The following is a 23,376-nucleotide window of genomic DNA, read 5'->3' as shown; positions in this document are numbered from 1 at the left end:
AACCCTGAGGAACTTACTAGTTCCAAAACATAAAAGCATGTTAAAGGAATTATTTAGAATACATATAACCTTAATAAAGGAAACATTAATTCCAAATGCCTTCAGAATGTGCAAAAGAAGCTGAAACTGGGGCAACCAGCACCACTGACCAGTTAAGGTCTCCATAGAGCAGTGTTTGGAAGTTGCTAACAACTAGGAACTTTGTCCCTCTGAAAGAGCAAAGTTGACTATTTAAACGTTATTGGAAAATGAAGCTCCCTATAGTAAAACTACTGTTAAAGAAAACACTAGAGAATTTATGAAAGGGGCATAATTTCATTTGCATATGAACCATGCACTTAAGAAAACACCACACATCATGAAATATTATCACATTTACATCTCAAAGTTGAAAAAAAATACCGTGAACTTCAGAACCTTAAGTAACCGGCAAAAAGATAAAACCTGTTCTTTATAGAATTTCAGGAAAAACAGATGCTACCTGACCATGTCATGACAAATCTAGCTATAGCTACCACGCTCAAAGAATCAGATGTACAGTGCAACTGGCAAACAAACACATTACAGCAATCATTTAACTACCACATTTTCTAGTAAAATATTACTAAGTATTTTCTAGCCTAATTTGCAAAATTTTCTACAGAATGTTTAGTACTTTTCAATTACAGAAAGAAAGCTGAAAACAGACTGTTAAGAGAGCCAAAGTCTGCAGTTAGACTAGCAACTGATAGAACGTATGTAATAGAAACCATGACAATTCACAGAGGTGTGAAAAATGCCACTATGGAAAAAACTATGGGTTGATTTTTCTTAGCTCAACTTTAAACCTGCCTACAGGCCCGATATTGTTGTAAAAGAATTTATCCTAGGATAAGAGGGCAGCATAGTTTATGACAACAATCTACCTAAAAACTCATTAAAGTCTTTTCTGTTGGAGTGACATGCATTATCAGCAAAGATTAATCTGATGAGTCTTTAGGTGAGCTCCATTTTTAAAAATGCAATAACAGAGGGCTTTGTTGTCATCTGATGAAAATCAATTAGAGTAGGTAAGGCCACAAGGAAAACTAACATCACTCATCACCAGCCCCCCGGCAGCTGAAATGATTTGTCTTCCAAGCTTGGGTGATCAGGAGCTGTAGTAATATCACAGGGAAATTAATTTAGTTTCTATATTCTAGACCCACTTCCCTTGTTCTGGAGGACCTATACACAAATTACTTTTAATCAAGGTTGATGTGTTATTAATACCAAGGAGGATCTTTGAAGAATCATTTTTTTTTAAATTGACTTAACACATTTTTCATCTGTATTTTGTATATAAACAGAAGGTTATTATATTACCCTTACCGTCCAGATTCTTTGTCCACTACAAGGCACCGCACAGAATGGCGAAGACAATAGATACCACCAAATACAGCACACATCCTAGAAATACATTAAGAAAAAATAAAGGTTACTCCTATCACAACTAATTGTAATCACTGTGAGTGCGTACCATAAGCAAGGCAAAGTACTGTGCACGCTGCAGTACATATTTAATGACACATCTTAATCTCTGAATGAAACAATCGAAAAACAACCAGAAGAAAGCATGCCATATAGGTTTTGTAAAGTATATGTTGTTAACTTCTTTTTGTATTAACATTTATCTTAGTCCTTTAAATTGTTACATTAGCTTGAGCATTCATTCTCTCTTACCGTATTCGGTCATTCAGGATGGAAAAGCATCTATTTGCTGAAGATGCATAGAATATCTACTGATATGCTGACCATGCTACATAGCGCATGGTGTAGCCTAAGAACGTAAGAACACACCATAACCTCATCAACCAGCTGCCAAAATGCTAAGCGTGAATCAGAAGTTATTTCTCTACTCTTACAAAAATGTAACGTGGGAACTTCATTGACTACAAGCAGTTCAAATTTTGAGGGCACTGACAAGTGCCCCAACCAGAGTGAAGACTTGTTACGATCTAAAGATGACCTCTTAAAAATAGTGATTCCTCCAGGTTCTGCCTATGTTATGATATAGTTGCTTCAGATATTCTGTGCATGGACTCATGATAAAAAAATTTCCTAAATGAAAAAAGGAACGAGTTTCGTAGGTCAGTTTTTCAGAAGCTCTACTAAGCTATTTAGCAGTTTTCCACTTACAAACAAAACCCACTGCCTACAACAAAGAAGATTTTGCCACCCAAACATTAAGCCAATAATGCAACTCATCTGTTTTTAAACTCTAGGGAGACTCAGAATTTAAAGAAACTAGACTATGACATTTAAATAGGAGGTACTCCATGTGAAGTCACCCACTGCAAAATTTCATCATTAGCCAGGCTGTTTCATCACCCCCTTGAAGGGACTCTGTCCTATGCACAAAGTCTGAGACTGCTCTCCCGGGAAACTGCACAGTACAAGTTCAGTCGATGTGGTGATAAACACAATCGGAAGTTAAACCCTGCATCCTAACTTTCCACATTTGCCAAAAGCCAGGCTTAATGTCTGAGGATTACTCTTCTGTTGATTTGATGCAACACAAGGTAAATTAATTCACAAAAAATGGAAGTTTAGTTTCTGTAAGTCGTGCCTAAAATTTTTTCTGTACCCACATTAACATTGAAATGACTGTAATATCACTAGTTTTAATATTTTTTTTTAATTCTAGCTCCTAAAAGATTTCAGTGTAAGCTCACATGCTCCAAAATGGTGTCAAACAAGTATAAAAACCCAATATTCTTTTTACTAAGTATTTTTTCAAAAGCTCTTTGAACTTTCTGTGAGAGCACTATAATGTAGAGAAATTCATGATCTTACAGAAAGAGGACATAGGTTACAGAATCACACAGAATCACTATGGTTGGGAAGGACCTTCAAGATCATCAAGCTCAACCATTAATCCAGCACCACTGTGTCCCCTAAACCATGTCCTGAAGCACCACATTCACACATTTTTTGAACGCTTCTAGAGATGGTGACTCCACCACCTCCTTGGGCAGCCTGTTCCAATGCTTGACCACCCTCTTGGTGAAGAAATTTTTCCTAATATCCAATCTAAACCTCTCCTGGTGCAATTTGAGGCCAGAGATGGTCAAGGACGAAACTTCATGATTTACTGTGATTAAACTTTGGTCAGGTTTTTTTGTTTACAGTGCATCATTTCAGTGACACTCTTAATTACATGAATAATACAAAATGCAGACGATTAAGTTCTCAAGAACTTAGTGTGACAAAAGGTACACCAGTAAAAACGTTTTTAACATATTTTTCAAATCATGTTAAAGAAATCACCTTTCACGTCAAAATTTCCAGTCAGCCTGGAAATCAGTGGAAAAAGCTGAAGAAAAAGGGTAGGAGAAATGTGTCTGATCCCTTACAATACAGTTTCAGGTTTGGACTGTTTGCAATGTCTGATCTATCTTGGGAATCTTTAATGTATTTTTTTTCTTTAATTTATTTACTTATTTAAGAATCTCCAGTGATTCATTCAGATCAATCAGCTATCACTGACCTCTTCTCATGTATGCTGAAGAGAAACAATGAACAATTTGCATATTGACAAAAACTGCGTACCCTTTTCTCAGAGAACTGCTCTATCAGACAACTGTCAAATGCTATTAAGTGACATTTGACAATTCTTCCTTCGTCCTACAAGTTAAATTCACCTGTGTTCTTCTTGTGATCCCTATTATTCAAAAGTAAATAGCCTCTTATAAGTAAATCATAAAACAGTCTGTAGCACATTCAATACAATGACACACTGTTCCATTTTACCATGCCAGAGAAAGAAATTGAGTTTTCTGAGTTCCTGTTATTCAGCTGAGCTTTAGCGTGACCCAGCCATTTGATGTTCACAGCTCACAGATGGAAGCACAGAGCTGAAACTGGGAGGGCATAAAAATAAGAAATTACACCTGCTATTTCATGAACAGACTCTGCCTAGGTATTGTATTTAAAATAAGAATGTGTAATTCTATCTTTTGGTAGAGTTTACACTGTAATGTAACAGATTAGTGTGACTACATTTCTAACGCCTGCCTAGCATTAGCTAAGCGTCAGACTAGCCACAGCAACACTCAAGGTTTGAGATTGAGAAAGGCAGGCTGGGTTGGTGGAACATAGTTCTCCCAGATTTCTGGGATGATAGCAGGATTTTCCTGGTTTACTAACAGTTTTTTCATGGTTTATTTTTTTGTTTGTTTGGGTTCTTTAAAAAATTATTTTTATTTTGAAGTTAAAGAGCTTTAGGTTCATCGACGATATACTAGAAAAGAAAACTCTCATTTTGCAAACCTGATTTCCTAAAAATGGAATCCATATTGGCATGCAAAAGTCCTGAAGTCCTATTAGATAGTTCAAAGACTTGTAATACTGCAATACCTTTTAAGCTGCATGAATGATGCAGCATGACAAACAGCTGAAGTGTGTTTCCAACTCACATCTCTTCTGAGTTGTACTCCAAAAGGCAGAAGTCTAAGGAAACGTCAGCAATACCACTTACTATTGGCCAAATCAGAAGATCCAGTTCCCTAGGAATACCTCTTTTATCCAAAAGCAGGGAGAATATACACCATGTTGAATCCCAACCTGGGTTGTATGGAGATTGTTGAAGATGACACAAAGGTTAAACATCCACTGAAGAATTATTAGAGAGCCTCGAGCTACAAGCTTATTATCTCTAATGCTGCTATCAATGGCTTCTTGCCTCACAATGCATGTATTAGGATGTTTCAAACCAGCTCAGATGAATTCATTTCATATGTTGTATAAAAGAACAGCACTATTAACCTAATTACAATTAAAATTCCTTTGTTAAAAACTATAAATTACAATTTTCCCTTTGACTTCAACCAGTCAAGGGCTTTTTGATATATGCACTTTATTTTTCCAGTGTGCCTTGAAAGAACTGTGCTGCTTGGCTGCGCAAAAATGTGAATTACTTATTTTCAAGAGTAGCCTGCTACCCAGCGGAGGAGGGCATGACCTGTTTTTACAGTAAACCAGTGGAAAACTTCTGTTTTTAAATGAAAATGGAAAGGAATTTTGATTGTGTTGTGTTAAACAGTTACAAAGAGCCAAATTACCTATTAAAACACCCTAGCAAGAAAAATGACATGATTACGAAGAACTTGCCAAAATTATTTAAATATAGAACTTGAAATATTAAACTAAATGGCATCCAAATAATTTATGGGAAAGTAAAATCATTGTGCTAACATTACTTTCATACAATAGGCTATTCAAGATGATCTGACTGTACTTCAAGTACAAGGCAAATCTTTAATACCATTAACCCTAAATGACAGACATTTAAACTGATATTACTCTAATTAACTGGCGACTGCCTACACCAATAATTCAAGTTTTGCTGAAAGATAGCAACAACACTGTACTCAACTTCAACTTTGCCCTGGTGACATCAAATCATATTACAGCTAAATTAACAGTTGTGAAAATTTTTGGCCTGGTAGCCCTCCATCATACACAGCTTTTAAATGCCATTTCAGCTCCCATCAAGGCAGGAATCAACAGTTATAATTTGTAATACAGCTGTGCAACAATAGGACACATTAAAAGCTGAATTTTTGACAGCATATTTACGATGATTTATGAGTTTGTATGTAATTTGATTATTCTATTAATTTTACTTATTACTGATTCAGCTAATACAGCGAAGGTCACTTACAAAATAAATCTTCATTACATTTCACAGAAAGTAACTGCCTCCAACTAGTTGTTTTCTTTAATTAAACACTAATGTAACAAGAGAGAAAATAGGCTTCAGGGTTGCTGCATCTGTTGCTACAAGAGGAGTTTACTGCTTTGATGTAATGCTCTCCGATATTAATTGAACAAAAATAGAACGTCTCTCCATCTGACATCTTGATTTTCAACACAAAGATACCATGAACAGCCTTAAGTTACAGGCTTACCCTTAGTTCATTCTGACTGCATAAAAGAAATGGAAAACCATATCACATAGTTTCACACCAAAAAAAGTAGTTTCTATTTCTAGCATATAGTTTGTCTTCTACTTTCTAAAAATGAATGGAGCAATTAGTGAAAAAAATTGAATATTTTTCTCCCCAACTGTACAGTCTTCTACAGGAAAAACTATTTGCTTCCCTCCTTAAAGATGAATGCTGCATGTACAGCACAGCAAGCTTTGGAGAAAAATCAAAGAAGAACATGCCAAGTGCTAAATTAATGAATTGTCTTCTTTCAATTTCTTGTTACACACAGACCAAGTTATGACCTGGTTCTTATGTTAAATTCTGTGTTTCCTGAAAGGTCCCTAGAACTTCAGTATTTCCTACATTCTTGTTCTATGTTCTAAAAACATTATAAAGTAAAATACAGACAGACCAAATAAATAAAATGGCTATAAAAAATAGATACTTTTCCCAACATTGAATTCCCGTAAAAAAGTCAAATCTCAGTATGTGCACCCACTGGATGAAGACAAAAAGAAATTATGAAACACAGCACCAAAGAAATAATGAAAATTATCATCAATGTCAACCAGAACCGTCCCAACACTTGCAGAGCTATTGGAAAGGATAATTTGTGACAATAAATGCTTAAGGAAGTAAATGAAGAGTCAGATATTTTGACTTCTTCCTGGAGATTATGTTCAGCATTCCGGTAAAATTTAAAAAAGGTCCTGAAAAATTATAGGATCAGCCTAGTTTATCAATGCAATTAGCAAAACAACAGTTTTAAAACTGTCAGAAAGTTCCTGGATAGTAATCAACCAGAAGTTAGTAAACTTCCGAAGAGTATTTTGCAGGAACCACAATTTTTATGCCTGTACTCATATAGCAAGCTGATTTCTTTCACCAGATCTTCACTTCTGTCCTAGCATGATAAAACAGGAGGAAATCCTAGCGCGGTGACTGGGAAATGTTATAGAAAGAGTTGCTGTAATGGCACCGCTCCCTATCAAAACACTGCAGGGTGCGGGAAGAAGGAGGCCTCCTGCTCGTTTCAGTTTCAGCAAACTCTTTTCATGAGGAAAGAGAGAAGAGGCAGAAGGGGTGACAGCTCAGGGAGGAATTGCCACAGCTGAGAGAAGGGTGGAAAAAAGAAAGAAACATTAGTCCAATCAAATGACATTTTATAGCAAACTTCATCTTCCATGTTTTTTCTAGGGATTTAAAAACCAAATTTCATTTTACACTAAGAAATCACTCCTTTTTATTGTATGGGATTTAGACTGCTATATATAGAAATATACATTCACATACTGTAAAGTAGACCATACAGTATTTGACAGTAAAAACAAGTCATCAGACAAAAACTGATGTACTTGATTTTGTTGAGCACAAAACTTGGTAAGTGATAGGTAAGTGATACACCCACTTATCACTTACCCTAAGGTGCATCAGACTCTCTGTGCACTTTTTCCATAATTACAAAACAGGGATAATTTAAGTCTATTTCATCAGAGTCTGGCAAGGATTAATATTTATTATTTATGATATCTGAATGGCCAAATCCACACTGAAGTGCAACCACTTCAAGAGTTTTAACATTTGAGTTTCTATTACGTGAGATGTGCAAGTTTAAGGCGTTTGGCAAGTCAACGCTGCCTTTTACAGGTTCAAGATTCCCACTCGGTTTTCCAAAACTCAGATGTTAGAAGAAATTGCAATAAAAACCTTAGCTCATCATACATTTTTATGTTCCTAGACTTCTCCTCTCACTTCAGGCAAGTGTAGATTTATTAAGCTGTTTCTAAAACCTGAGAAAGTTCTGCTGACAAAAGTAAGACCGTGTTTAAGCTCTGTTTTTACTTAAACTGTTAGCAATTTAAGCAACTGCAGCATTAGCAAGCTTATTACTAACAAGAGAGCCACGTTATCAATGACTCTTCCACAAGAGCTGTTCAGAGAGTCTAAGGGTAGTGGAAAAGCAGCTTAGTCATATCCATTCATAAATTCCTAAAATAAAAGAGAAACCAGTTTATCTAATAATGCAGTTGAAAGTCCTTAACACCACAGAAATTTTCTGTAATTATGAACACTTTTTAGCCATCCTCTTCTGCAAGTGTTCAGCTATGAAACCAATTTCCCATCTTCCACATTTAAAATAACCATAGAACTAAAACCCACATTGAAGAGATACTGAAGTTGCACAAATATGATAACTACAGAAAAAAAATGCTGACACATATGTGCATGGTATTTTAGAAAAATCTGCTTTGGAATAGCAGCTGCTTAGTTTGAAGTAATTTCTGAAGCAAAAGTCCACTTCTGAAGTGCAGCGCTGACTGTGAGTAGAAGTTTTGGTTCAACACCACCCTCATATGGGCTACACGAGTGTGGCCAGTTCAGCCTCTGCTTGCCTGGAAGAGTTACACAGGCTGCTCTACTGCACACACCTGCTGACTCGGGAGACGTAACATTCTCTTTTCTGCTATATCCTTACTTTTTGCAGCAGGAAAATGCATATAAGTAGTATCTGATGGATTAGACCTGCAATTTGCAAGAGTATGCAACCTACCCAGCTTCAGTTTCTTGTAGGCTCCTACTGCTGGTGAATAATAAAAAAAAAAAGAAAAAAAAAAGATAGATGTTAACTTCATGACTTCATGAGAGGTACACAGGGATGAGAAACCCTTGAAAATAATCCTCTGTAAAACAGGAAATAAAAGAACCTCTGCAGGAAAAAAAGGACATTTAGCATACAAGGATTTTGAAAGCAAAGTGTTTTGCTTAAGATTAATCTAGTTTCTTGGTTTATGAGAAAACAAATTAAATGTGACATCCTACAACTTGGAACACTTAAGAGGGGGAAAACATATCTGTGCAAGAAGTAAGGTCTTCCAATGCTCATGAAAGAACAAAACCCCAAGTTTGACCATAAACTCCTGATAACTAGATTATTCCATGATAACAGGTCTCCTGATCAAGTAAATTAGAAAAAAAACAGATTTGTGTCAAATTTTAGATTTCCTCTTTTGATCAAAACTGCTCTTTCCAGCCAAAGTGTTTTGTGGTGTTTTGTTTATTGGTTGTTGGTGTTTTTTGTTTGTTTGTTTTTTTCAATAAACAGCCTGGGATTTAGCCTTCTTAAAGTATTTAGAAAGAATGATAAATTTGCTTTAAAGTTTACCAAATCAGCCTAACAAGTTAGTTACAAGATAATCTCAGAAAGAGTGAAAATTATTCAGATTTTCACAAACAGTTATAAGCCACAAAGAATTATGAAAATTTATCTGGTGAAGAGTACAGGCAGAAAAAGTCCCGTAAAACAATTAAGGGAAAAAGTATTGTCACCTCTCGAAGCAAAAAGGGTTATTAATAAGTTTCAGAATAAATTCATTGTGCTTCCTGAAACTGCAAGTAAAACTAAACAATGTTCAAAGATGATGACTGATATGATAAGATATGAGGCTACTGTCTTTTCAGCAACAATTCAAAATCTGAGATAAAGAATTGAAGACTAAGTCTAAAACAAGTAGTTCCAGAGCCAAGAAGTTTTGTCAAGATTGTAAGTGGTCATAATCACAATGTAAGAAGTACTGTTTCTTAAAATACTGACATTGTTAACCCTAAAGAGTTTGTTCAACAAATTTACTCAGTACAACTGGATCTTGCTTTACTACAAAATTATCTAAAAACAGATCTCAAAGCCAAGTTACTAGAAAATTAACTTTCACTTAAGTTGCATGGTTTACCCTCGACTGACTTTTGGGCTAATATCTGAAATGAACTAGAGGATAAACACTTGTTAACCGCATTGTAGCTGTAGTAGCATAGCTGCTGAAGAAAAGTTTACTGGAATTGAAAGAAAAGTTGCTTAATACTGGCTTATTAAATGGAAGAATTATATAAACATTTTCCAAGGATATTGCAATTAACACTACTTTTTAGTGAATGTAGGATAAGAATTATTCTCTGGGACGCTAAATTCAAGAAACAGATAATTTACATCAAAGTAAGGTGAGGATCCATGAAGCAACATACTCAACTATTTAACTAGTAAATATCCTAGAAATTATGGATAAAGCATTCTGGACATTGTAAAGAATTACCATACAGCAGGATTAAAAAAAAAAAGAAGGAAAAGAGTTCAGTGGCTTCTGTACTATTGTGATGTTAGTTAACTGCAAACGCACTCTGAAGACTAATCTTTAAGGAAGGTGGAAGTATGAGAACTGCTTGGCACTCAGTTTTATTGACCTTGTAAGAGAAGAAGCTGCTCCTTGCACAAGGCCGTTGAGCTTCAATTATACAACAGTTCTGCACTCAAAAAGGAGCCTGGGAGATCAGGACCCTAGGGCAGAGACACAAAAATGAGTGACTAGAAACCAGTCACTAATCATTAGCTCATCTATAGAATCTATGTGTTCTGTGCCTCTAGAAAAGACAGAAAAACTCAAGTTATCTTAGTCCTCAATGAAATTCAAGGACTATTTTACTAATTCAGTAATGTTTTGGAAACTACTTTTCTCTGTCTTCTAGTTTAATGAAAAAGGACTCTGCTAAGTTACATTTGCATTTACATCCCAGATTTGCTCCAATAATAAACACTGACGTCATTTCCATAGATATTCTGATAATGATGTAACATATTCGTACGTCTGAGTCATAATTCTCAGAAGAATATTTAAGCCAGAATCTGCACATCCCCATACAAGCAGAGTAATTTACTTGTTAAGAGATAACACCAAATAACATACTAGATATAATTCCTTCATATTATCATTGTCTTAATTATGAAAGCAAGTAATTACTGAAATATCATCTCATGATAGCATTTGTGTTTTGCGCTTTTTAAGTTCCAAATATGTTTGCAAAATGAAGCAAGACTGATCAAGAATGAGAATAGGTCAATGTAAGTTATTTTCAGCCTTTTTTAATATGCAAAATTACATTTATTTTTCCTATACCACAGGGCATATTCTAACACCTATAATACAATTTCTTGACTGAAAACTTTTCTATGCCTAGTTAGGCATCTGAAATCAATATACTTTGACAACATTCATATGATTCAGAGCATCCCATGTGATATATTCTAATGGTTGAAGGCCTTCACGAGGTATAAACTTCTGAAGAACACTGTATTTCTAGTCAGCGAAATAATAAGGAGCAGAAAAGCTCTCATATTTCTAACTAATCTTTTAAACAAAGAACTGACAAACATCTCACTGAGAAGAAAGATAAAATCTGAAATGGAAAGGTATTTTCAAAGTTTCATACACCTAGAATGCATTTTACTACAAAGGTTATTTCCAAATTAAAAGTCTTTTCCTGTCAAATTCTGAGAAATAATGTGGGCAAGGACACAAAAGCATTCCATGGCTTTATTAATGACAATGCTCACTGATCTGTGAATAACCTGGAAAAAAAATGAAGATTATTGAGTTACTTTACCAATCTATCCATCCATCACTAGTGAACAGGTCTCAGAATGATGGATTATCTCACTTCCCTGATGTTCATCCCAAGAAAGAGTTTCTCCTTAGAGGGAAAAACAAACAACTGATCCTACAAACAATCATGCTAACTACATTTGCCCATTTTGCATTCCTCTACCAACAAAGTGAAGGGAAATATATCAAGTTTGTCTTTAAAAGCCAAACTACATCAAAAGTGTCATTATCTCACTTGAAACGCAAGTGAAAACAATTAAGAAGAAAGCAGCATTGCAGCTACTCTTACTTTTCAGTATTTTAGTAAAAACCAAGTAATACTGACAAGTTGTGGGTAATTTCAAAATAAATTTTAAGGTCCAAAGAAATGGAATAATCTTAAGGGCTAAGAGATATATATACACACACAGAAATCATGTATTTTGAAATGTAGGACAGAACTCATCTCAGATACAGTCTATGTTTTTCAAATCACCTGTGATTCTTTCACACCTGCACAGAATTGCACATGTCCTAAGACTCAAATCTGTCATATCTGATCGTCATGAGTAATTACATTGTTTAAATTTGTCATTAATATGCCAATCACACAATCAACATACAAAAAAGTTATGCACACTGCTTACATGTAGAGACACGGTAGTCATGTATGGATTCAAATGACAAAGGTGTTGCACTAAATTTTTAATATAGCAATTCTAAGTGCTTATTACAGTCAGGTTTCCTAAAGTCCAGTCTTGATTTCAGAATACTAAAACCTTCCTAGAGATTGTAACAGGGACGTAATTGGAAATGTTCAGGTACCTGAGACTACCTCAGCAGCTTCAACATCTGTAGCAGATAACTCAAATGTAAGTTTGAGTAAGTAAGTAAGTGTAAAAACTGATTATTCATTTTTTAAATATATAAAGGAACCTTCCAAATCAATCACACAATCTGTCATAACTCAGCCAGGACTCTTAATCTTCTTGTAAATATAGGGATTGAAAGAGATGAACCATCCTAATCAGATCTTTCCTCCATCACAAAATTACTACTGTCACTGGCACTGACACAAAAATGACTAATTTCAGCTAGAATTTGCAACAACTACTAAAAAAAAGGTTACACTGCCCACCAAATATATCCACAACGCCTAAGTTCAAAGCCTATTTATGGGAAATGCAAGTCATTAACTGACTACCCATAAAAGTCAGTGAATCACCAATTCCCATGGCAAAGCAGCTGAAGACATTCTACACCTTAGCACCTATTACTATGGCCAGCTCTGTCAATTCTTGGATGACTCTTAACAGAGAGAAAGACGTAACACGTCACCCCCTAGAACCTCTAGGAGATGACAGATGATGTACCGCCTCAAATTCCCTTTACAACTTCAAATGGGAAAAAAAAAAGCAGTACTACTTCTCAAGAAGTCTTGTTTCCATTTCAATGTTCCTATTTGTTCAGAATAAAGAATCTGAAACCAAACTGAACAGAAACTATGCACAGTCTCTCCAAAACTCGGCGTGTTCACAAAGCAAGCACTGAGAAAAATCACAGAAGAGAGGCCACAACCTACAACTGACTTCTCAGCTGTCATTCATTGAACAACACTGGTCATGGGTGAAGAGAATCACAACTGAAAGCTTCTGGAAAGACTTCCTCTCAAAGGAAGACTGAAAATAAGAGGCATATTTCACTGAGGTGAACTGTAAAAGTGAACTATATGAAACAATGTTTGTAAAATAGCACCTCCAAACATTCCTTAAAGCCATAAAAACCTCCAAAAGTTTTTGCTTCTGAAAAACTAGAAAGGAAGGAGATTCAACTAAGAAAAGAGGAATTTTGTACAACATGCAAAAGCAACTATTTCAGATTGTTAAGTCAAATATTTTTTCCCCCAGTTACAAAGGAAGATTTGGAAGCTGACAATTTTAACATTAACCTCCTACATCACAAAAATATTTGGGGTATTACCTAATAACTTCTAAAAACAGAGAACAACATCAATACCACACTAAATATTCTAAATGTTGTACCACTGAGACTTTACAATTTACAAATGATGCCCAATTATAGTTCTTCTTTAGTGACAATTTTTCAAGAAAATAAAAGCTGTATTACAGATTGCTGTTAGCATGCTTGTTACAGAACTTATATTGATTCCCCTAGCTTCCTTACATATTGAAGTTCTGGCATCTTATTTTACCATATCAAATGTAAAGGCTTGCCTTTGATCTTCCTCAAGAATGAGATGTTACTGTATTTATTTTTACTAAGCATACTACTACTACTACTACTTCATTAGAAAGAGACATAACAACTTCATACCAAGAAGTTTGAACCAAAGGAAGCTGTTACAAAGGCCAGTAAAGTTTTGCTGCTTGTCAGCTCAGAATAGCATGAGGCTTCCAATGACCTTCCTTGTACCACGAATCCAATTTATGGAGATAGAAATCTCACATCTGTACCTCAACATATTGGGAGGTACATTACAGTGATATAAAAGTTCAATTTTCTCTCCTAAACCATACCTGTTTAAACCAATAAAGAACTAACACCGCTTTTACTCACTCAAGTGTCGTCAGTAGTTATAAAACGTTGTACTGTTTATGCAGAATTCATTTAGAATGCAAGGATGTGACTTACAAATGTCTTTGACTCATTCACATAAATATGCATGCATGCCATTTATAACAGTAGCCTTGATGAGAACACACAGTGTAACTGGCTGCAAGAAACGCTTAAGAGGTTTACATTAAAACAGAATATAGAACGGTGGTTAGAAATCACAGAACAGGTGACACCTTACTCTGATAACCTGGTGATAAAAACTGTACGGTATGATGTATAGGTTGTGGCGTTACCACTTTACTATAGAGTCTGAGCAGTATTCTTCGGATACTGCTCAGTTCTAGCAAGATATAATTCCCAAGGTAGACCACATGTAGAAATTGTGATTAATCTAAAAAAATAAAATTAAAAAAAATTTGTGATTGCCTCTTAAATTGTTCACTTAAAAACAAAGGCATTTAGACTTTATTTTGTATTACAGTATTTGTAATACAAACCTTTTAAAAGTATGATTACTTCTTGGTTTGACGAGTAATTTGCTCCAACTATTAAAATACTGTCCTTATTGTAAGACTTGCAAGTCAATTTAGCAAAAAAACCCTAAAATGCAGCAATCAATGGAAATAATTAGAAAGTTCAGGCTATCTGATGAATTCCTGTGATCACAGAATGTTTTTCTGATAAGAATATTTATAAGACTTCTAGACACCGCTATTGCTAACTCTTGAAATACAGTGCTGTTACAGATCAGAAAATTGCATGTGCTGACTATTAAACAAAATAAAGCCAAAGTGCTTTCAAGAATGCAAGAAAACTTATATTGAGAAGAACCTACACTGGAAAAAAACATAACTAAAATTCTATTTGAAATTGTCAAATTTACTTTCTTTTCCAAATACTTGAAGCCAAAGAAAGTCTAACTGCAAAACCTGCGTAACTAAATGCTACTATTTTAATTTATTCTGTTGGTCACATACTGATATCTGGTCCCACACAAAGTCCTATACAGACAGAAAGACACCCATAAAATCTATGAATGCATGACTGTGTCCAGAGTACTTAGCCAAAAGCAACTCTTGTTCACAAATTGTCTGTCCAAAGCACCTAAGTACTTAGGTCCCATTTTTTTATATCTCCATATAAATATAGTTTAAGGTACAGAGGAAAGGCTGCTGACAAAAGATGGTACCAAGTAACTTTTCTATTCAATGTAGTAGGGAACAATGCCTCGTTATCATTGTTGATGGAACTAATGGAACCATTAGGTAATCTACATATATACATCATATAGGACAATTCTACGTGGCCTTCATTAGTTGCCAAGGCCAAATAAGACCTTCCACAATACGCTCAGCTGCTGGTGCCAAACAGCTACTTTATAGATATCTTCCTCAAACTATGATAATTATTCCAGAACGTTTCCATCAACATATGATTGCCTCCATCCTATATACTGCCAGATAGGCTCAAGCTGCTAAGGCCGTTCTTCTAGCAGTAATTAATTAAAGTACTGTTATAGAGAAGAAAAACAGAATCTATCACACAAGCAAGACAGGAAGGTAATGTCCAATAGCATGCTGTAAAACAGAATTCCTTAATAGTATCACACATGTAAAACGCAGAACTTGTCCACCAAGAAAGAACAAAGCAGGTAAGACTTTGCACTGATATTTAAACGCATGACATACAAATGTATCACTCAGGCAACAAAATGGCCTCGCCATGCAATACTGCTTTTTTAAAATAGAGCTAATGTTTACTTCAGACCTACAGGTTACTACATTAAAAACCCACATCGAGCAGATGGAAAGGCTGCTTGCCAGCAGAAGAAAAGATTAAAAAAAGCCCTCAGCCTTTTAAAAGCCAGTTGAACTGTTTCAAACAACTGAAAATTAAAACCGCCCACCCTCTGCACATGTATTCTTGATGGTCCCCAAAAGCATCCATCAACAACTCCTGCACTAGAACTACGATCCCTAGCACACCTCAGGAATCACGTTAAAGACCACATTATTATTGCCCACAGTTCAAGTAAAGGGGTTGAAGTGGGTGTTGTTTTACCCTGGAATCAAAGGAGGTTTTTGTTTTAATTACTTTCTAGGGCTCAAGTAGTAGAGGACGTATGGCTGCTGTTTAAGATGTTAGAATGTAAAACTACAGTCTGCGTATGGCTCAGTGTAACAGGGCTTCACAATATCTTTTCTGCTGTTCAACTCATAGGTGGAAGCCAGTGCAGATGCAGATCTACAAAACTATGCCAAGAGAATAAGGACATGATTTCACATCAGTTCATACCGGTCCGTGTAAGCCTGCTGTAACAAAGGTGAAAGAACCACAGGGGGTTTTTTTTATTTATTTAATAATAAACTGGACAAGTGGCACAATTTTGCTTCTGTCAGAAAAATCCAGTTCATTATTAAATATCTACCTAAGAATCGTAGATGCACTCTCAGCATCAATTTGTAACATAAATTGAAAACATGTATCTTCTTCTAACTTCAGGAAGACTGAAACACAAATGTTCAGAAACCTACCAAAATCCAGTCATCCTTTTGGACACACTTTGCTCCAAGTCTCCTAGTGATACCTACATATGAGTTAAATTATCTCCTTCTCATTTCCTAGCACTTATTACCACAGGCAGCCACCACAACAGCCAGCTATTGCAAGCTGTATTTGTAACACAATGATAATTGTTGCAAGTAGAGAAACTTAATTTCCAACTTGTTTTTTTTTGGAGAGGGGGGAATTTCATAGCCAATGAAAATGTAAAGCAAATAAAACCAACATGAAACTGGTAACACGATGATTCCTATTGAATGGTTTCTATTAGCATTAGGTTACCAAGAATTTCCTTTTTGGAAGATATGTATTAGAGAAGTGAAGCTTACCTGCAGAAGCACTGTGGGATCTCTCCTTGACCATAGAGAGGAAACAAAAATGGTGTATTGCCATAGCGGCCAAGGCACTGAAGAAATTTTTTTGTTGCCTGAAGACCTTCAAGAGTGCTGCAATGAGTCTCTGAAACCATTGCAATAGAGTAAAGAATGAAGTGCTGCAAGCTGGGTGTTAACTTCCGTGTTCTTAAGAACTGAGCAAACGTACTGTTCTCATAGCCTGAGGAAAAAGTAAATTTAGGTAAAGGGTACAGTATAACATTTGTATTTTCTCACATGCTTCAACTTAAACAAGTACTTTCGTATTTAAATAAACGAAAGCAGTTGAGTTTCTCAACAAATATCTTGCTGAAAATGGATAATCCAAGTCAAGGAAAGTTAAAAATTTACTCCCAGAAAGTGAGTTCTCAGAAGACAGAAATACCACTCCCTCACAATATTTCAAAATAATGCAAACGCACTGTATGGGTCTCCAACATTCTAGAAGGCAACCTCTACATATGACTTCATCTATTCATTATGTTAGACTTCATCTAAACCCATTTCTCAATCCTGTGAACAGCTGTGGACAAAAATCCACTGAAGTGCCTAGGGACGCCTTTTCCTGAAAATTACCCAAAATATTATACCTGAATGACAATCCTTCAAGAATAGTACTGCTGAACCCATACAGACATGGTTGGAATGTATATTTACACGCAGAGAAACCACTCACATAGCGTCTTAATACAAAGATGAGAAGGCACAATATTTATTTCAAATTGATGACTCGCTCACAACAAACAAGTACAGATGAGACACGAAGAAGACGGGGATGAGGAAGCTATCGCCCCTTTAAATTTGTACTGTTGCTGGCACATTTTAAAATTCACAGAAACACAAGTCTTTCAGGAGATGTTTAACATGAGTGTTGCATGTCACTGATACACCTCTGAAACTTCGGTTATCTTAATAATCAAATGATTTTTTTTTTCTTTCAAGGAAAAGATTGTACTATTCAGAAATCTGCTCTTAAGCTTATTTCAGTCATGGATAAATTCACAGGTCATTCAGAAACACTTATCAAGTGTTATATATTCTCTTCAAGATTCAACCACCATTTTATTACAGACGTATCTTACTACCCTTTGTACAGCCATGCAGCAAGTCATAAAATGACAGGGTGATTTGGTTTTTTTGTTATTTTTTTAACTGTTCTAAAAAAAAAAAACTTAAGATTTTCCTCACTTCATACTTCTTACATAACTCCAAATTTTACTGAAAGTAGCTTTAAAAAAATTCTTCACTATCATGAACTTTCCCTATTAAAAGTCTGCCTACCCACGAACATAATGATCTCACCAAGAGCAATTTTAGATTTCTGAAGTTTTTACATTGGATTTATCTGACTCAAAATATTCCCAATTACCTTCCAGGCTATTTTAAAATGTAGGAGCGAAATCTGTTTAACTATCTCTGGAAGTAAAAGGAATGTGATGACTTTTACATACAGGACTGAATGAATTCATTTAAAATTCATGTGGTGTCTGTTTTTTTTTTAACTGAAAAATTTTCTAAGTATCACCTATATTCTCACTCTGAGTACCTCCATTTCTTCCAGCAGTAGCAAACCTTAAAGTACCTGTAATGAATAAACCACTTCAGCCTAATGAGTTTACCCCTGCCTTCAGTATTTTCTGGAGTTCATTATAGACTCTCTTTCTCCTAATCTTACCAGAACATTCTTGATACTGACCAATTCTCTCGCACATGCTTGAAATAATTTTCTCTAATGTTTGTACCTAATCTAAGGGTCTTGTTAAAGCAATCAAACCAGCATCCTTAACAATTGTGTCTTTTTTAACACCAGATTCTTTCAAAAACAGTGCTTAGGCAAGCTACTGTTAAGCTACAAAAGCACTGATATGCTTCAGTCTGAAACTTACATCAATGCTTTAACTACTTCACTTTCCTTTCTTTTTGACTGATTTTTCTATTTTTTAAACTTAATTTACTTTTAGACTCCAAGAACTGAGAACATCACTTCATCCTTTGAACCCTGAGGTGCACAAACCCAAAACAGAGAGTGGGTTTCCATCACTTTCCTTCTGTTAGTCATTTTTCCTCTTCGACCTGATGCTTATTATCCTCTGCACATTATGGCTCAAATCTATTCAGATTTTCTCTCATCTAAATAAGCTATAGGTTCATAAAGGCACTTTGAACTCACCCTCTGCAACTAGAAGGCATTAAATTACATTTACTTTCAAAGTTTAAAAATTCCACTTTCTCCATTTCTGATTTTGTGGCAACATATTGTGATGATTTACTTATTAGCTCCCCCCCCCGCCCCGAAAAAGGCAGAAAAGAAAAAACAGGCACATCACACCATATTAAAAAAATCCCTGGGAGGGGGAAGGGAATAGCTAATAATGCTAAAAAACATTTTGCAACCTTGCTGTAATATATAATTTTGCTTTTAAGAAAAATGAAAATAATAAATGATGTGGGAACTAGAAGAGCAAGTGCTTAAGTAGAAGAATTTAACACTGAAGTGAAAAGGTCACAAAAAGGTCAAAGCATATTTTGAAAACGAAACCATAAAAATAAATTGCGTGAAAACACAGGAGAGCTATCAGAATTGTGCATAACTGAATGAACTCATAAGAAGAGGGTGTACATTGTTCAATGAAACACTACCTTGGTATTCATCAGGATGTTGTTCATAGTCCAAACAAAATGTCAAAAATTTCATTAGCATTCTCTTTTCCACCATAGTGAGCTGTCTGCTGTTGAAGACATCTGCTCTAGAACAAGGTACCTGGAAAATATTTGTTAATGATTTCAGGTACTTTCCATACTCTGGATATGAAAAGCATCAAGCAACACTCTAGTCTGACTATCTGACAAATATTTTTAATTACTATTTTCTATCAGTTATTTTCTTATATATTTATTTCCTTTATTTTATATTATAACGATAATAAAAGTTACCAATTTTCCACAACAAAAATATTTTATAATATTTTTCAGCCTCTTCCGCTTTTCATTTCCCTTCAATTTCACTTGCACGTCTGACTGCGGAGTTAATCAAAAGAGTTTGTATTAATTAACTGTGACAAAATCTCCTGTTGCCATTATCACACCAATGACTTCTCTTGTAAGTAGCAGATAAATCAAGTCTATGCTAGGAACTTGAAAACCTAAAACCTCTGAATCTTTAAGAATTAACTGCCAAGTGGATCACGGTCTAAATCTTTGCCTCATGTCAAATATTGTCAATGATTTACTGGGCTGCACATTCTGATTTTAGCTTTTTTAAAAAAATAATTAATATATACTACATACAAACGTCTTTTCATTCCAGAAATGAAATAAAAATTAGAATCTTAAGGAAAAACACTAGCTTATTGTTAAAAAACTCTAAAGAAACCAATTCCAAGTTTCTTGACTTAAAAAAATGAAGTTAAGCATATGCAATACATTATCTTACGATACCTGTTCTACTTTTCCTTCTCGAAAGGCAAGAATTCGTGTTGCATTTTTAAACTCGGCATATCTGCTAACATTCGACTTAATCAGAAGGTCAATTAGCAGACCTCGGGAGTAAAGCAACTGCACAGTGAAGGAAAAAAAAAAGGTGAGTAAAGAGAAAGCGCTTACACCAGAAGAAAACAGTAATACCAGAAGTATTGCTTTTTAAGGTGTTTTCTGTAACTATTTACCAGTACACATGGTGAAGTAAAACCTGAATAAAAGAATATCACACACTATGTGCAAAATAATATTAACTGAACTGAAGCGACCATACAAATGGAGAAGACAAAGCAGTCCACAGGAGAGAAAGGGAGATGTGAGTCTGTACAGGAAAAAGGAAGGTGTCAGCCTACTGCTCATTTAGTTTTATTAGTCTGGGAATCACAGCTTGAGACAATTTTTTGTGTTGTCATCTTTGTATTGTATGCTATATATCCTTGAACACTGTATTTTACAACTTAACTTTCCTAATATTAGTAAAGTATATGACATCATCTGTATAAATTATCACTAGTTGTTTCTTAAACATTATTGTTTCTTAAACTTTCTTCATTATTGTTTCTTAAACTACCTGAAACAATAATGCCCTGTTCTCTAAATATAAATTCCTTAAACCCCCAGTTAAGGTTTAGTTATATTCTGGTATATTGATTTATAATCTGTCTATCTTTACTCTTTCTATAAGATACAAATATAAAGAAATACTGAAGAGACAGAAACGTAACTATTCACAGAATAGTCCTATGTCTGAATCGAAAAGCACTGGAGATGAGTTTAAACATGCTTCAAGTCTTGTGGCCCTGAGTAACAGAATTTGCATGATCACAGAGGAATTTTCAAGATAAAGGTTTACTAGAACACTAACAAGGACACTATGAGAAAGCCTGTGTCCCAGTGCCAGAGAAAACCCAGCGCTAACTACTAGTCTTGCCCAGATGACTACCCTTCCATCAGAGTTTTTAGTATTCATTGCAATTAATACCATGTAACACAGTGGCAGTATAAAAAGTATACAAAACAGTGCTATCTGCTCAACAACTACACACTGACTATTGTTTTCATGATGTCATTCTAATGATGCATGAAAGCGGTATCTACATTTGGAACACAGAGACAAAATCTGAAACAATGCATATTGTAGTGTCTCCGCAAAAATTTAGTAAATTATTGAAGAACTTTTTTTTTTTCTTCCCAGTTTCCAGAGGCTTGGAGAAAATCTTTTCCTGCAGAACATGAAAAAATAAAGCATTCAACTTCGAAAAAACTTCCCATTGCAGAGTACACAGTCTCAATCACAGAAGTTAAGAAAAATCTCCATTTAACTTGAATTTGCAGGACCATATCCATATACTGTGATGTACGTAAAAGGGAGATTTCAGAGTTTAAACAGTATGACAAATATGTCAGACTAATAGTTTTTCCTCTAAGTAAAACACACGCTAGTAGGAATCCAACACAAAAACAACTACTTTTAGTCACTTTTATATTACGGATTAAGTGTAATTATTTTTTCTTCCCAATAAAATTTATTACAATTCAGTGCTTTAGTTGCCAGAAAACCAAAACTAGTAGAGACAACATGAGTTTCACAGGAAAATCTAAAAACCCAGGAAGTACTCCAAGAGGAAGATTATTTTTCATTTTAAAACCACCAAAGATCTGCATGTATATTCATTTTGCTTGTTTAAAAAAAAAATTTTTTAAATGATGATATTTAAAAAGAGCAATTTTGCAGATATGACTTCAATTTACTTTTACGGACGTATTTCTGAGCTATTCTTTGTGGTCTCTTTGGTTATAAACAAATACTAAAGAGCACATATGAAATCGCTCGTTTAAAGAGTACTAATTCTTGCTTACTTCTCCAGAGTGTCTTTTTTTTGCCTCAAAGGTAGTGTGGCAGCACCCTGCAACTTTAAAGACTTTTTTTAAATTCCAGCATTTTAAGAAAAGTAAATGTACTTATATGAAAAGAGTCATTCAGTTCCTACCTTGGAAACTAAATCAATATTAAACCTTCTGCCTTCTCTAACGATTTGGGAATACGTAATTTTCTTTGGTTCTTGGGCAGAAATTTCTGAGGGTGCAGCTTCAGTTTTTCCCAGTTCCAGAGCAGACTCGCCTAAGGCTATACTATGAGAACTTTCACGCTCAGAGGTTATTTCTGTATCGTTCCCTTCCCTTGCACTTGCTGGCTCAGTGCCTGTAGCCTTTTCAGGTTCCCAGCTCTCCGCCTCCGGCAAGGCACTCTCCACTGGTGGGCTCTCTTTTTCCGAGTCCTGAGCAACCCCCTCCGCACCAGAGGCTCCAAAGACAGGCAGCTTTGGCAATGCACCAGCTTCTTCAACATCTTCAGCTGAATCCTGACTGATTAAAAACACAGGGGAGGAAGGGGGGAAAAGTCTTTTTTAAAGAGTCTTAAAAACTTGTTTAAAGTTTTGAGTCAGTGCCAAAATGGAAACCTCAAGCATTTCTATGAAAAGCATTACAATTTCTTTATCCTGGACGAATCAGGTGTACTACAGACTAAAGAATCCTGGTTCTTTGACTGCAAAGCTGTCATTCAAGAGGAGTATTTTTACTGAGGAGAAGCAAAAAAACCCGACAAAAATTGGGGTTCTTATTTTACACAGACTCAAAAGACGGAATGAGACCATAATGAAAATCAAAACTCTCATGGTGAAACACAATACACAGATACGTAAACAAAAGAACAGTAGTATTTTAAAAAAGAAACACTAAAGCAATTGGATTAGGTTTTTCCTACGAGTTAAAAAACCCCTTTGAAACTGAAATGCAAAAATGCATTAAAGCCATTAAGCTCAGATTTTTTAAAAACCAAACTCACCGAACAGAAGTGCTTTATACAATCGAGACTACTATAGCAAGTCCATAAGAGAAGCTTGCGATTTTGACCCGAAGTTTAAGTAAAACTTTCAGATTACTTTTCCAGCTCTGATCTTGCATTCTAATTAGTTGTTCAAGTAACAGCCATACAGAACAAAGTTCCCTCATGTAGCACTGGTA

General features: G+C 35.2%; 1 protein-coding gene across 1 annotated transcript in view; it reads right to left on the bottom strand.

The window, feature by feature from the left end:
• The window catches only part of CHM (CHM Rab escort protein), a gene marked incomplete at both ends in the record, with an annotated part of 71,351 nt that overhangs the window by 21,078 nt on the left and 26,897 nt on the right, over positions 1–23,376 (bottom strand). The window contains 5 exons of the mRNA XM_082004275.1: positions 1,351–1,428; positions 16,828–17,053; positions 19,513–19,633; positions 20,311–20,427; positions 22,341–22,716. Of these exons, the coding sequence (XP_081860401.1) occupies positions 1,351–1,428; positions 16,828–17,053; positions 19,513–19,633; positions 20,311–20,427; positions 22,341–22,716 (918 nt within the window). The remainder of the gene's footprint in view (positions 1–1,350; positions 1,429–16,827; positions 17,054–19,512; positions 19,634–20,310; positions 20,428–22,340; positions 22,717–23,376) is intronic.

Source organism: Phaethon aethereus (genome assembly GCF_964289735.1).
Source record: "Phaethon aethereus genome assembly, chromosome: 10".
NCBI classification, from domain to species: Eukaryota; Metazoa; Chordata; class Aves; order Phaethontiformes; family Phaethontidae; genus Phaethon; species Phaethon aethereus.
Note: the sequence above shows the minus strand (reverse complement) of the source record. Positions and strands in the feature narration are given on the sequence as shown.